The 16,866-nt window shown below is 39.5% G+C and overlaps 1 protein-coding gene across 1 annotated transcript; it reads right to left on the bottom strand.

The window, feature by feature from the left end:
• Positions 1-15,365: 15,365 nt before the first annotated feature.
• smim20 (small integral membrane protein 20) lies at positions 15,366-16,814 on the bottom strand. Its single transcript, XM_072458618.1, has 3 exons — positions 16,628-16,814; positions 15,828-15,884; positions 15,366-15,516 (listed from the first exon to the last, which is right to left on the bottom strand). The coding sequence occupies exons 1-3, from the start codon at positions 16,734-16,736 to the stop codon at positions 15,473-15,475; spliced, it is 210 nt and encodes a 69-aa protein (XP_072314719.1). The 5' UTR covers positions 16,737-16,814; the 3' UTR covers positions 15,366-15,472.
• Between the last annotated feature and the right edge of the window lie 52 nt (positions 16,815-16,866).

Genomic DNA, 16,866 nt, shown 5'->3' with positions numbered 1-16,866 from the left:
GTCTGCGATGTTTGTGGCAGGTGGGACAGGTCCAGCAGATGCACAGGGAGGGAAATGTGTTGGGGGGAGGAAAAGAGGCGTAAAGAGAGGAACTGAGTGTTTTTCATAAAGGAAAGAGCCTGACAGACAGAGACAAGAGGCTGTGTGGAAAAAGGATAAGAGGTGTTACAAAAGACATGGACACTGGGTACATTTGGACCGATTCAAAACAAGTGAGCGTTTCAAGACAAAAGCGGGAAGATGTGATTTCCAGGTGCTAATAGTGTGAGCGACTCATTATCGCCTACAGATTGCGGATGAATTTTAATTTCCTAGGTTCCTTGAGTCCTCAGCGTGACACATCAGATGAAACACTGAACATTCATTTGCACGTCCAGTTGCTGAACAAAGTTGCTATTTTAAAATGTATAAATGTATGTCTGTGGGGGAGGGGGGGTTTAATTCACTTGATTTACAGTGTATTCAAAGGAAAATGATAAATTAAAAGCTTGTGAAGAAACCTAATTTTATACAGTGTGCTTTTTATAATTCTAATGATGATTTATAAAAAGTGGTTAAATAAAACAAATAATTTAAAAATAATAAAATAAAAAATACACAGGATGCCAAAAGACTAACATGAAGCAAATACAGTCAATGCATCATTTTGAAAACCATCTTTTTGCAATACACAGGCGGTCAACTCGATGATATAAGAGGCTATATAAAGAGGAAAACAGCAGCACAAAATAGTTAAAAAGGCCCGACTCTCCAACAAGGTCACTCCAGTCTCCCTTAAGACCTCCTTTTGTTGGCCCGTTGTCCTGATTCCAGCGCAAAGGGGAGGACAGGCGTGCTTCGAGAGAGAGAAAGAGAGCGATGGAGAGAGGGAGGCTGAGTGAGCGGGTGCAGAAAGAAAGGCCTTGTGTGTGGTTGCCAAAGTGGTGTAGGGTTTCTATCAGCCTTGTTTTCCTGACTTAGCCATTCTGTAAGCCCTCTATCCACTTCCCCTGTTGCACACACACACACATGCAGACAACAGCACTGGCATCAAATCTCACTACATATCGCAGCAGATAGGAGTTCTTGGAAAAACTAGCCCTCGTCATCCCCTCTGGCTATTCCCAAAGAACTTCTCCGGTTGCACCACCACGTTCCTCAACATTGGCCCGGGTTTACTTGGGCTGACGTTCCTCTGGCCACTTAATCTGTGTTATTGGAACACTGCTCGTATCAGTCCCCTTCCATTTAAATATTATTGGAGGCAGCGATAATAAAGGGTGCAGTAAATATGTGGGATAATGTAGAGGATGCACAGCAGGACCACTTCCTAAATGGGATTTTTGGGGCAGATGTGTTACCATAATTGCTGTTTTCTTGCTTAAGTTGTTGAGAGGGGTCAAAATTAGGGATGGGTGATATATCAGTTACAATATCAGTATTGGCAGATGTAGAAAAATAACAGATATTTGGTGCTGATGTTTTTCTTGCTGTGTTTTTTAGGAGCAATTAGGCTAAAAATGGAGATATTCATATTTTTATATCCCCAATAAATACATTTCTGTCATTAATAGTTGTTTAGTAATAAGTGAAAAGTTAATGTTGGAACTTAACTTCAACTTAAAATAGATTTGAGAGCTCGTATCTGCAGCTCAGCAACAGCAGCAAGCCAAATATCGGATATTGGTATTGGCTCAAAAGATGCTTATCAGCTCAAAGAAAGTCTATATGTTCTTTAATTCAGATCTGCCAGATAATCACATACACCGACATCTTTTTCTTTTTTTCTTAGAAGATATTTTTATTTGTTAGACTGTTGATACACGGAAGATACACGGACCAACTCATAACACAAGGGGTAAATGAAGATACAAATAGTCCTTGCATACCTCTCGATGTGAGTTCAAGTTCACAAAAGTTAAGACCAGTCAGTGTCTTCTCCGCCACCTAAAGACACTGTGCAGGAGAACTGACCCCCTTCTTCACAGACATTTGTAACTCTTCCCTGGAGCCATGCCATGTGCCAGCCTGCTTCAAGTCGTCCATCATTGTCCCTGTCCCCAAGAATCACTGGACGACCTGTGGCATTGACGTCTGTAGTCATGAAGTCATTTGAGCGCCTGGTCTTATCTCACCTCAAGTCCCTCACCTCCCCCCTGCTGGACCCCCTGCAGTTCACCTACAGAGACAACAGGTCTGTGGACGACGCCATCAACCTGGCACTCCACTTCACCCTGCAGCATCTGGACTCCCTGGGAACCTACGCCATGATCCTGTTTGTGGACTTCAGCTCTGCATTCAACAGCAACCTCCTGCTCTGCTCCAGGACAAGCTCTCCTAGCTCAACGTGCCTGACTCCACCTGCAGGTGGAGCACTGACTTCCTGACAGATTGGAGGCAGTGCGTGCGTCATGAACACTTTTAAACGCCACTTTAACTACACTTTAATCACTCACTGCACTGTTCACAATCTGCACTACATCTGTAAATTTAACTGTACATTTTGTGCATATAGTAAGCCTATTTTTATTTACAGTACAGTTTACCTACAGTCAATTTAAATTATTTGTCTTTAATGCATGCCCTTTTTGATTTGATATATGTTGTTTTATTATTGCTCATTGTTGTATGTTGCACCGAATCACCAAAGCAAGTTCCTATGTTTGTGAATTTTGTTCATTGGCAATGGCAATAAATATTTTCTGAACTGTACAAAGTAATTCAAACTATAAACTTTAGGCAGAAAATGCAGTAACAAAATGTGGCAGTGTATAAAGTATTTGCAATAACGTATACGGTCGATTACAATGCGCCTTTTCAAATCAACAATTACAGCTGATATAACAATTCTATCCTATGAATCCTATGAATCTTTGCTTCAGTGGATAGAATTACACTGTTTTGGTATATCGGGTTATGCGTATAATAATGAATGCACATTACTATGATTACTGCTTTGACAGACATAATTAAAGCATTATTCACAACACAAAAAGATTGTCTGTCACAATCTGAAATGTGGTGCATTTAGAGCTGGCAGTAAAATGCTTATGTAAAAAGTCATGAACCGACTTCATAATGACTGATGTCAACACCTTCATACTGTCTCACTCGACTGGTTCAGCAGCTTTCTAGGTATTCAACATTGCATGATCTTTTCCTAAGGCTAATGGAACAATTACAGAACAATGAACATTATACAACAGTGTAGAACTTTTAGGTCTATTTGCACCTACCAATAAGTTATTAACTGTTATCCAAGGCCCAAAGTCACTGGGAAAGGCTCCAGTCACCCGCGATCCCTAATGGGAACAAGCAGTAGAAAATGAATGAATGAATAAACTACATATATCGGTTTTAAAAAAATTGTCATCTATTTAATGCATTATCAACCAAACAAAATAACATATCTAAGTTATTGCATATTGCATAAAACTAGACTTGTACCTTATTTTTACTGTCTTAAAAACATAAAAAAAATGTCTGAGCATCCTAATTATTCATTGCAGTGGGTATAAGCATTTTTCACACATTTCAGAGGCCAGTTTGCTTTGACAGTAACAACTCACTAACAACAACTCCCACGCTAACATGGTACTTCCTGGTTCGCGGAGGATGAAGTTTGATTTGATTACATGCAGACAGTCAGCGCACATGTCGATCTCGATGCATTCCGGTTGTCAGCTTGTACATTCACACTGAAACACTCTCACGTCTCGGAATTCCTTCTTGGAAACCCAGCCAACGTTTCAGAACCCTGAGTTTAACCAAGTTAGACAATCCAACCTGACTGCGCCCTGCGTTTGAATAAAGTTTAACATCCAACTGGTAAAATATTGATAGTTCTTCTGCTATTCTACCTTTAGTTCCTCCCTTCTGTCTCCCCTCTGTCTGTGAACTTGTTCCTGTGCTGCCATGAGCCTCTGCAGTTTTAAATGTTCTGTGGTGCTAATGTTGCAAACATTAACACAGAGCTAATATCAACAAAAGAAAAATTCACTCTCAGAAAATGCTTCATAAACTGTCCGGGTTAATAAAGCAACTTAATTGGAATTTTGGCTGATTTGAGCGATTGTCTGGTTTGTATTACTCGTTTTGAGTCATTATTGTACATAAACTGTAATCCACAGCTCATTGTTTTTCCAATTTAACAACTGGAACACAGAAACTCGTCTCTCTAAGGTCCGAGTTCCAACCTCTGAGGACTAATAGAATGCTTAGAGCTGCTACAACATATCTCTTCTGGGGCAAAACAAAAGTTACTTTATGACAAAAATCAGGGACAGCCCCTTTAATGAAATTAAAAGGTTAGTTATAGCATGTTAGGGGTTTACCAGGCGCTTTAAATAAGTTGGACTAGTCAGTGATTGGTATAATTACTTACCGTGGTAGCCTTAGTCTGTGGTGCGTTTTATATGTTAGCAGAGGTAGCATGACCTAGACTGGCTCCTCTGAGCACATTAGAACTCCAGAAGCCACAAGTACAAGTTGGTTTTCCGTCGCTCTTGTCTTGGGCCCGCTGACCGAGCCAAACCGCGCTCTCTGATACCTCAGTCTCTGTCCAAACGATTCATTCAGCCATCCTGCCACTAAAGAAACACGGCAACAAAGAGCCAACGCTACATTAAACTGCCATACTTTTCCAACCACATGCTTTAGCAGACAGACAAGCAAACCGCATGCACCGAGAGTTTTATGTTGAGTTTACATAAGATACCAGATGCTAGCATGTTTTGACCAGGTGCAATGGATCGTAGACTAATGTTAAAGATCTAAAGCTAGAAATTGTACAGTGAATAATCTATATTTAAACTATTGGGCTTTTATTTATCTTACTGCCAAGAATACCTTGAGTAACCTTGAGTATTCTTATTGTGAGTTGAGGTCACCTCTCCACAGATCTGATACAGTTTGGCTTTGTGTCATGGAATCAGACAAACACCGATGCTATTCCGTAACACATCGAGAACACAATTCAACCTAGAATATGAAACGACACAGAAACATCAGACATTTGTGTGGCATGCATGGGAGAAAACGCGGGGACTGTGTCAGCCAGGCCGTTGTAAGGAGCCTGGCTGACCCTCCTGCGTCTCACCCCCGCGTCTCACCTCGTTTTTTCCCATGCTGGTTGGTTTTATTAGATATTCTGGAATAGGCGGGTCACATTTCTCATTGGTCAGCTTCACATCAAGGCACTTGGTATTTTTCCGTAGAGATCAAGCCTTGGGTAAACATTACCCAGACTCCTCTGGGTTATCACCCCCCCTAGGGTAAACATCCTTTGGCCCATCTTTACGACCCCTTCACAAACAAATGCTGTCACACACCCGTTCTTCTCTTAGACTAATGATGCAGATAAAATATCACTATTATGCAGATAAAATACATCACAGAAATATACTCATATATTCACATTTTATCACACTTTGTGGCGTGGAGCTGGAGTCCTTCAAACATGCAATCATTAAACTGCTTTTTGAAAAAGTCTAATCTGGATCTGACCTATTGACCTATTGGTAAATTACATTACATTACAAATCTTCCCTTTGTCGCTAAAAACCTTGAAAGAGTTGTAGTTAAACAGCCTTTCCACCATCAGGAAAATAATAAACTTATTTGAAGTTTTCCAGTCAGGGATCAGAGCCCACCACAGCACTGAAACTGCACTAGTTAACTGCACTAGTTAACTGCACTAGTTAACTGCACTGGTTAACTGCACTGAAACTGCACTAGTTAACTGCACTAGTTAACTGCACTAGTTAACTGCACTTAAACTGCACTAGTTAACTGCACTAGTTAACTGCACTAGTTAACTGCACTAGTAGGCTGCACCAGTTAACTGCACTAGTTAACTGCACTGAAACTGCACTAGTTAACTGCACTAGTAGGCTGCACTAGTTAACTGCACTAGTTAACTGCACTGAAACTGCACTAGTTAACTGCACTAGTAGGCTGCACTAGTTAACTGCACTAGTTAACTGCACTAGTTAACTGCACTAGTAGGCTGCACTAGTTAACTGCACTAGTTAACTGCACCAGTTAACTGCACTAGTTAACTGCACTGAAACTGCACTAGTTAACTGCACTAGTAGGCTGCACTAGTTAACTGCACTAGTTAACTGCACTGAAACTGCACTAGTAGGCTGCACTAGTTAACTGCACTAGTTAACTGCACTAGTTAACTGCACTGAAACTGCACTAGTTAACTGAACTAGTTAACTGCACTGAAACTGCACTAGTTAACTGCACTAGTTAACTGCACTAGTTAACTGCACTAGTTAACTGCACTGAAACTGCACTAGTTAACTGAACTAGTTAACTGCACTGAAACTGCACTAGTTAACTGCACTAGTAGGCTGCAGAATGGACCTCAGTGCAGCGTTTGACACCATCGACCGATGTAAACCAGAACTCCTCACCTTCTTCTAAAGTAACTTATGGCATGGCACAGGGTTCAGTACTCGGTCCAATTCTGTTTACTGTTTATATGCTGCTGTTAGGTAACATTATCAGAAAGCATGGCATTAACTTCCACTGCTATGCAGATGACACACAGCTGTATTTATCAATGAAACCTGATCAGAGCGATCAAGTATGACACTTAATTATCTGCTTCTTAACCCTTTATCTGAGCAGATAGTTACACTGGACAATGTTAGTGTAGCCTCCAGTTCTACTGTAAGAAACCTTGCATATAAATCAAGCCTGTAAAACAGCCTTTTTCCATCAGTGTAATACAGCTAAAATCAGAAAAATCTTGCCTAAAAGCGATGCTGACAACTTATCCGCGCATTTGTAATGTCTAGATTAGACATTACAACTGTACTGTAACTCCCTGCGCGCAGCGTGTCCAAAAAGCTCCATAAAAAACATTACTAACAGGAACTAAAAGAAGAGAGCACATTACGCCGATGCTGGAGTCTCTTCACTGGCTCCTGTCGAGTTTAGAATAAAATTTTAAATCTTCCTCCTGACCTACAAAGCCATAAATGACATGGCCCCATCGTACTTCAAAGATGCTATAGAACCATATTATCCAAACAGAGAACTTCACTCTCAAAATGCTGACCATCTGATGGTTCCAAGAGTCTCTAAAAGCACAGTAGGAGGTAGAGCATTTAACTACCAAGGTCCTGTGTTTTGGAATCAGCTCCTGCCCATATTAAAGAGGCCGACACAGTCTCTTCATTTAAGACCAGGCTTAAAACGTTCCTCTTTGAAATCGCTTATGGTCAGGCCAGTTAGGAACACAAATAAAAACCTACAGTTTCAGCTACGCTACACTAGGAGCAACTACGCAGGGAGAAGTATGGCAGCTTGAGCAATATCCTCTGTTTCTAACTTAATTATTCTATCAAACAATATTTGTTATCTAATTTCCCTTGCAATTACTTCATTGCTTTGCCTTGTTCTTCTCCCACTTCCGCACCGTGAGTAGAACAGGCACATCGATGACCTGTGGACCCAGATGCTCCTCAACTCCCTGCAGAAACTGTCTCTACTCCATTTGGATGGTTCTTCATCTGCCTCGAAGAACTGGAGTGTGTCCAACTCCACTGTCTATCTGCCTGTCCGTCTGAGGGAGTCAGATCTATCTTTCACTGTGGAACTCCCCCAGCTTTTGTAGTTTTTCCTGGCCAAGAAGGAGGGTCTAAGGACACGGGATGCTGGGACATTGCCAAGTCATTGCCAAGTTGAATTGAATGAAGTTAGTACCATGGAACAACTAGGCAAAGCAATAATCAAGCTAGTTACCTCCATCAGAAAAAGTATGCTCTTCCCCTTTAAATTCTACTAAAGTAATAACTCTAACTCTACCTATAGGTTTCCCCACCAAAGCCGTGATCCACCAGGACTCCATCGGCACGACACAGGTCCTGGCATTACCTCACCCTCACATCCTCTGTCTCTGCCTGCGAAACAAAGGGCATCCGTCCAACACAAACCATCCTGGCCCGTTTTTAATGACAGGGGTGAGCTAAGTAATGCAAGGGGCCTAGGACTAGAGCTGGAGCTGGCTTTCCGCATTCAGGATTCCACTCTGAAACATGTGGTTTGTCCTCTCTCCCAAAATGAGAGGATGGATGAAGAAGGCAGGGAACAAGAGACCACAAAATAAGCTACATGCCCAGGGGGAGAGATCTCTGCTAGCTCAGGTGGGATACTGTTCTTTTTTTCAAGTCAAGATGGCTTTGGCATTAAATAGCAGCAATATACCCTTTGGACCAAATATGAGAGTGAGGTTTGTGCTTGCAATTCAATCAGTTTTGTAAATTTCCTTCTGACATCAGTGCATATGGGTGCTATTTAATCCCTGCGGTTTTGGTTTTAGGGCTATACGCAAACGACATGACCAAGGTTTATTTTTGACCCTTCATTGCACGTATCACCGAAGCGGACACATGGACGGAATAATGAAGTTCTGGGGAAGTTGTGGAAAGAAAAATCCATTTTGCCCAAAGTGGAGTCAGAGTATGCAACTGTGCAAAGTAAAATTTATGACCTCGAGCTCAGCAGTTTTGATAGTGTTATAAATTAGGGTTTTAAAGGGCCAACATAAGGGCATTTTAAGTTTACATGAAAGTGCAAGTCAACAAATAGAGTTATCTCGTAACTTTACCAACACATCTGATTAATTTCATGTGGGAACAGGCCAAAAGTGAAATGTCCTACTTTCAAAAGGTTTTGGTTCAACTCAAAAGCAAATGCTATAAATTTCACAATCTTTAAAACACCCTCAGTGTCAGCATGGATACATCCAATTGTAATGCTTTAGTCCAAATGAAGTCAAGAATCAAGTCGTGCACTAACAAGTTTAAGATTTACAATTGTCTCAAGTACTTGGAAAGTGCTCCAAGACAAACCACGACTTATTGAAGACAAGTCCAAGTTTGTAAAGCTACATTTTCTTGGCTTGGTTATTTTAGTGGCTCTTCCTCTTGAAGAAAACCAGCTGCTTCACCAAACATTGTGTCCTGACTTGAAAGGTCTGAATTTCATTTGAACTAGACAAAAAAAAACTAGACTAGAACTGGTTTTGTTCTTGGAAGTTACATTTTTAGTCACACATGTTAGATGCATTGACATTAAATGACTAGACTTCCTAATTATCCGTCCACCGTGGTGCTTCAAATCTGGTCTTTGGCTCAGGGAGATGGCGGACTCTAAACCTGTCATTGTTCTGGGTCAGCTCCCCGAGGAAGTCCTTAAGGCCCACCACACGACGACAGGCACTTTGCATTAGGATCCCTCCCTCCGCCTCCTTCTTCTTCGTCTCTTCTCGGAATGGGCCAAGAGCGGACAGCCTGTGTTCCGTCAGGCCGTCCAAAATTCCATGACTTTCCCAGAATTCCCGCTGTGCGCCAAGTAATATATTGTGTTGTCATCCATCGAGACTAATGAAAACCCATGAGGAACACAGAGGAAGATCTGGTCTTTTACCTTAAAAAAGGCTAATATGCTAGAATGAGTCCTAACTCATCATTGAACATTGAATTTCTGATGGGTTAAGCATCTGTCACGTGAAAGGCTCATGGGACAAATACAGGAATTCTTCTTTGAGCTGGGCAAATGTTTGGCTACATAAGCTATACATCCACTTTTACTAAAAAAAGATCTTTGGAATTCCCGACCCGCAAACACAAAAAAAGGTTACTCACAAAATGATAAAATAGCCATATTTCTAATGTTTAATTTAATTTTTTAGACATACAAGCCTAGAAACAATAATTTGGTTTCCCAACAAATAATAATCTACATTTACCAGTGTATTTGAAGGGTGTCAAACCTTGTTTAAGACTATTACATACATTTTTAATTGACCCATATCTTCTGTGGACACTCTGAAATCAGGTCTCCCATGGGAAACAAAACATATCTCAGGTTCATAAACAGCTTTATATTGAATTGTCATATTACAAAGGTCCAATAACAGGAACCAAATCACATTTCCACTCTTGCTAGTGCTGTAAGGAATGTCACCTGTAGTAAGTGTGCACTTAGATTAGCATGTCACAATGAACAGTTTGAATTGAATGGCTGATTATTGTGACTCTATTCCCTGCGGCTGCATTTCAAAACATATACTAAACGGGGCAAGGGCCACAGACGAGATGACAATGAACTGAATCATTCAAGATGTTACATTTGTCATGATAAATGAGCCACAACACCTTTAGTAATGCTTAAAAAAAACATGTATCACATCAAAATACAGTATCTGTTATTTGGCAATTGCAATTTAAAAAAAAGGTACATTGTTGATTTGGGCCAATACCTGAGAGCCAACAATAAGTTTTAGTTTTAGTTTTTTTCATTTGACATTCGGCCATAGTTTGGATGAATCAGAGCTTCCTTTTTATCTGGTGTGTATTGGTTGATCTGCTTTTTGACTTCCTTTCAAATAAAATGTGTAGTGCCAGGACATTGGAACAAAAACCATACAAAGGACGCATTATATAAAAAGGCAATGGCTTTGATAAACTTCATTTCACCAATGGTTGTATCCTGTTTTGAAGTCCACCGTAAATCACTCTTCTTCACTTCCCACTGTTCACATTTTAAAGCCTTTGGCACATTTTGTTAGTAACGCTGCCTAAATCAACAGCCAGCCTGCTGTTTTAGTGCAAATTTGGAAGATTATGAAGCGGCTGTAAAAAGGAAAACCTGCCACAAAATATGACTGACAGCATTCCCTCTTGCTAACTCCGACCACATACGGTAATCGTGTGTGTTTAGGACAAGTGACAATAATATTTCAGTCCGTTTATGTATTCGTTCAATGTGTGGGTTTCACCGGCTCTTTTAATCAACCCGCTTCCATGTGATTGTGGCTTTAGTAACAGTTTGGTCGCACACAGAAAGCGGAACAGTGGATAAGGATGTCTGCCTCTGTCCAAATAACAAGCTTTTTCCAATAGAACACAATGGACCGAATCTTTCCACAATTGAACTTGAACTATACTTTTCCTATTAAGGATTCAAAGGTGGGTTAAGAGCCAGTGATGTCAATAATCACATTTAAGAATTTCCAAATCATTTTTTTGCATGCTCATTTTGGATAAATCAATACAATAAATGAATTACTGTATGAAAAATAGATTAAAAAACGATTATATTTTGGTGGTGGTTGATGCGTGGTAAATGTATTTGAGCTAAACATTAAAATTCCATATTGTTAAATTATTTATCATACCACAAGAGATCACACCACAAGAGGTCACTGTTTTTATTTTATATTTCATATTTATTTTATTTTTATTTTTATTTATTTTTTCCCCTCCATACCTTATTGGGAAATGAGAGGTTTTGTCTATAGGAGTTTTTGTTTATAAGAGTTTTTCTATTAAGAGTGTTTTTTAAACTTCCTATAAGTTATCTGTTATTTTCCTCTGTATCTACCTGCGTTGCAACAATGAAATTTCCCCATGTGTGGACAATAAAGGATTATCTTATCTTATCTTAAGCATAATTTATTACTTCAATTAAAAATGTGTCCAATTAATGAATTACATTTTTTCAACAAGGCAAATGAAACATGACATCATTGCATCATTAAAGGTCAAATGTGGCCAACAATCTCTTACAACCTTTCTTACTCTGAACATAATACAGAAAGGAACAATATTTGGACTTCCAGTAAGTTCCACAATCACGGTTTAGTCTTGGTTGGCTACTGTGTTTCTCCTTAAAGGACAAACATGTTGGTCCAGCTGAATGTCACTCACTTCACGTAACATTAGCTGTACCAGACCACACTGTCACTGCCTTCTGCACAGACCGACGGTGCCTTTTTTTCCTAGACGTTTCTTTAGACTCATACTATCTGTTTCCACAGCCGTGAGCCTGCTGACCCAAGAATGTGGCCAGCTCTCCAGCACATTGTTTAACAAGGCCCAGCGGTGGAGTGGAGAAGTCAAATGTTTGGTTTGCAGGGGGTTAGTTCAGTGTGTTTTGGAATGTGCTGTTGTATTGTGGCCATTTATTGATTTTCCAGAAAATCCAAAGCATCACAAAAATATGCTTTCAATAGATCTCAATGGGGGAAAGCGATATATGATAACAGATCCACAGGAATGGTAACAATGTTTGGTTTACCTTTCGGAAAACACGAGTTTGAAACTGAAGCAGAGCAGAACCAAAACCAACCGTAAAGAAACTGTCACAAGTTGCTAAGCAGGAATTAAAATCTTGTGTGATCAAACTTAGAAATATTATTGATCCTGTCAAAATGGCTATTAGCAGAAAGGATCTACGGTATGTTGTATATTTCAAAATGCCACAGGTACTTTTGTTTTGTTTTTCAAATATGGAGGAAAGGGTTGGTTACCGTGTGAACTACCCAAGTCGTCACCCGGCTGTGTCTGCAGGGAGACAAGAGTCAAGTGTCTTTTCTGAGCAATCCTGTGTCCAGACATGTCACCAAGTACCGGTACTGGACTGTGACATGTGTGAGAAGCTGTTGGAGAGGATAAAATGTAAAGAAAAATCCTTTAGACGTCCAGCAAAGTCAGATATATAACAAGCCTGTAACAAATAGTCGTTTTTTTCCTCTTGAAGACCATTGTGTATTCATGAGTAAACATTTAAGGAACAGAGGACAAGAAATTCTCCCTCACACTCCAAACACAAAGCCGCACTGTTCTGTCTTCAATTACTGATTGTCTGGTCAAGTAGCACTCATTCTCTCACTTCTTGTTTTGCCACACGATGTTGCTTCTTTTTATCAAATGGTACAAGTGAGGTGCCTGTCCCCCCACTCACTCACACATCCACCTCCCCGAGCACGTTCCATTTGCCCCACCCCTTGTTCTGCCAGTCAACCCTTATCACTATGGCAATTAGGGAGAAACCCTGAGCAATTATGTGCTTCTCTTGAACACACGCCGAACAAACGACTGAGTGACGACACAGCAGCCCTCTCCACTGCAGTTTCAATAGGCGAGGAAGATTTGTGTGATAGTTTAATGGGAGAGTAATAAAAGGGTAGCAATGCAGAGTTCATGTTGTTTGTAGTGCACTGAGACCCTATGGAACTTTTTATAGCAGAGGGTGTCTATCTGCATATTTGGCTCAACAAGACAGGGGTCGTTCAAAATGAACTATAGGCATCTGGGTGGTCAAAGAATGTTATAGACTCAAGCAGTATAGAGCAAGGGCTGATAAATGGAGCCTTTGTAAAATAAAATTTTAAAAAATGAAAGAAAGGAAAGAAATTCAATGGTCTTTTTCTATTTGCTTTTTGCATCTTGAGTTAATTACTTATTTATCAGACAAAAAATAAAATAAAAAAAAATGATATATATATATATATATATATATATTGTTGTTGTTGTTGTTGTTGCAGTTATTCATTATTTCATTATAATAACAGGAAAACATTGAGATTTTTAAAAAATTCTCATACATTGAAAAAGTATTGTGCCTAACATTGAGCCCTGTGGGACTCCAACACCATGTAAAATATATGGTAATACTGAGGCTTCTTTTTCTGTTTTGAAACTCCTTTTTTCCATCACACATGGCAGAAGACCATGCTGCACAACCTGTTCCAGGCAATGCAATTGAGTGTCTTACAGTCTTTACTCTGTGAGTGGGTGACGCGTCCCCTCAAGAATGCGTTTCTCTTCCTCTCTGCATACACTTCAACTTCCCCTCGGGTTGCTTACTTCACTCAAACGGCAGAGTAGCTGTCGCTGGAGGAATCTGGAAAACACCAGCAGGGAATGAGAGGAATTTCTGCTTCTTTTCCTAAATCGACCCCCTTTCTCTCTTTACTTTGGATGCTTCAGTGCAAGACGGGCTTTTGAGTTTTCTTTTGTTTCTGTATTGGACCCAACAATAACAAGCTCTCATAAACAATGGGGATTGTTGATCGGCGGAGTTGAGAGGGAGAGTGGACATCTCCGGCCCGTGTGGAGTCAGGTTTGGCAGGACGCCTTGTAAGTGGTCCTAAAAGTGCAAAAGTACAAGCTGCAATGAGGGCTGTAAGAGATTTAAGGGTAATGCTAAAATGCTCCTCTTCTGAAGTACCATAAACACATGCTTTACTTCTTTCTTAATCTATCCTTCATTCGACAGGACTTTGATGGAGCAGGCTTTAAGTGGGGATGATGGAGAATGTAAGGAAACCACAAAAGTACAGGGAAAAGAGTAGTTTTGGAATAGTCTGCGTTTATAGCACCCATAGGCCTGTTAAGGGAGCCTGGATCACAGATTCTGAAGACAGTCAGAGCAGAGCACTAAGAGCCCACTACAGTGGAATAATACTACAGTGACGGGCAAAAATGTGCTCAATAGTTAATCCCAATTATGCACTCTGTAAAAGTATCTTCAAGCTATGTTTTTATGATGATGATGATGATGATTATTAATAATTTCATATTTGTATGATCATTTTTGGCACCACTTTATAATAACTGCATTTTAATGTTCCTTAGCATTAACAAATACAAATTATAATGAACACATGTTTTATTCTGAATCATTCAGTCTTGGTAATGGCTTAATTAAAGGATTGGGGTTAGAAATTGTCATTGAAAATTAACTCTTTGTTCAGGCTTTTATTAAGGCTAATATAACTGTAATTATAATTTGAATGTGTTACCTCTTTTGTTTAATTAAATCAATTATTATTTTTAACGATTATATAGATTATAAAATTATTTAAAAAAAGGTTGGGTTGAAAAATGGTAATACAATGTGCAGCCACAAACTTTCCAACTCATTACAAAATTTGTACAACTTAGTACAAAAGGTTGAATATAAATTGCCTTTAGCAGATTCATATTTTAAAACCACATACACAATCTTGCAATTGGTGTTCATTATTTAATATCTGTTTTATGATTGTCTGCAGAGCGTCATCCCCGAAAATGGAAATATTGTACGTATTCAAACGTTTGTGTTTGAGAATAAATATTTACAAGTGTTGCTCCAAGTAGTACACAAAACCGCACTCATCACCGCCGCTGTTCAGTGCTGTGTGTCCAAATTAAAAAAAATATTTGTATTCATTAAAAAAGATGTGTCCTCACGTAACTCTGCCTTTACTGTTTCCATTTTGGAACCTTCTTCTCATCTTACTGGACATTGCCCCTGTTCTGCTGAAGCCATTTTACCACTCTCAAGTTTACCCAATCTAAATAAAACTTCAGAGGAGATTCTTGTCAATGGGGTGAATAAACATAACAGTGTTTTTACATAATTTCCAACAGACTGCATTCCAGGGCAGAACCTTTGGAAACGTAATTCCCTTTTTCCAAAATATCCAAGACAATGACTGAACACTGAGCTTGTTGAGTAGAAAGACTGTGAGTGCCATCTTGTGGTGATCTATGGTAACTGAGTATTTAACAAGAGGGAAAGGGGAATATTCATTATAAAAATCCTTTATTTGTATTTACACACAGCAGTCAAACACAAGGCATTTAAATATGATCAGTTCTTGAATCCAAGTTTAGCTTCTGGAACAGGGAGGAATTGGTAGTAGTCATTTTTCTGCAGGTTTGAACGGGTCACACCATACTTTCATCCCTAAAAAAAAGAGATGCAGTACTTTTAAAAATCTAGAAATACCTTACATAACTTAAAGTCGTAGTGAAGTGTGAAAATACAAATCATCATCATCAAATACAATCATACGTTGAAATAGAATTGGTCTAAAACACTCCAGTCAGTACCATTTAGCGCAGAGCAAAAGCTATTTGTAAATGTTGTGCAGTATGTGATTTGATTTCAATATTTTTCCAGTATGTATTTCTTTCTTTGTCCTTTGAAGCACATTTCTTCCCCTTGTTTCTGTATGCCAAACAAAACAATGGAACTATAATAAATGACATTCTTACCCACTGGCTGGACATCTGCCTGATTGATTCCCGCTCTATTCACTTTTTGCACTGCCCCTAGAAAAGAAAGAACAATGGCAAATAATATTCAACTGTGGTCAGAAACCGACTCTATAAACAAGATTTATGACACAAAGGCTTATTCCAAAGTTAAAGTCATTACTAACGGAAAAAACTAGCAATTAATTGGACACTATACAGCCACACAAGTTTAATTGCATTTTCCTGGCATGAGTTCATCATTGACCCAGTGACTCAAACTTTCTGTGGCTGGACAGCTGGTTTTATTCTAGCCATATTCGACTACTTATTTCAATGGATGCTTTGGATTTTATAATAACTCCCAAGATGCTTCAGAACAAACAGCAATCAGGAGTGTAAAATGCCTTGGTTGACCTTTATTGACCACTAATTCTGAACAAATATGCAAGTTGGTCTTTGGGATTGTTGCTGAAACGAAAAAGATGTAGGTGTAATCTTAAAGTGTCACATCTTGCACATAAACACCATCAATATTGGGAATAAGCAGGTCTGGGATTAACTGTAGGTCTCAATTCTCTTTCCTAAGTAATTCATTTTAGTCTGAGCAGCAGCTGAGGAAAAGCTGAATATATCAGGACATATTTTAAGGACAATGGTTGCACAATGACACTTGCATAAGTTTGTAGTTGAGCCAAGCACGGTTAAAAAATGTAGTTTCTTGATAATAAAACGGAACGTATGAGATATCTAGTCTAGTTTTTGGTAGTTTTAGTAAAGGATAATCATGCCATTGACCAGAAACACTTTCCACTACTTACTGTAATCATCTCTGTGCGTCAGCGGATGGACAAAGATGGGGTAAAGCGCAGCCGCCACTGCCGTCACAAAACCTCCAAATATGAGCGCTATTCGTGTATTTTTAGACATTTTACGGCCCGGGAGATGACAAACGCTCTTAATTGTATGTTGTTGCGTGCATAACACAGACTGTATCCGGTGTAGAGGTCACGAAAGCGCGCACATGACTTTGGTCAGTCAGGGCTTCCGTAGCACTTGC

The sequence above is a fragment of the Eucyclogobius newberryi genome, unplaced genomic scaffold, assembly GCF_026437365.1.
Source record: "Eucyclogobius newberryi isolate DKJ021-1_F unplaced genomic scaffold, fEucNew1.0.hap1 SCAF_22, whole genome shotgun sequence".
NCBI classification, from domain to species: domain Eukaryota; kingdom Metazoa; phylum Chordata; class Actinopteri; order Gobiiformes; family Gobiidae; genus Eucyclogobius; species Eucyclogobius newberryi.
Note: the sequence above shows the minus strand (reverse complement) of the source record. Positions and strands in the feature narration are given on the sequence as shown.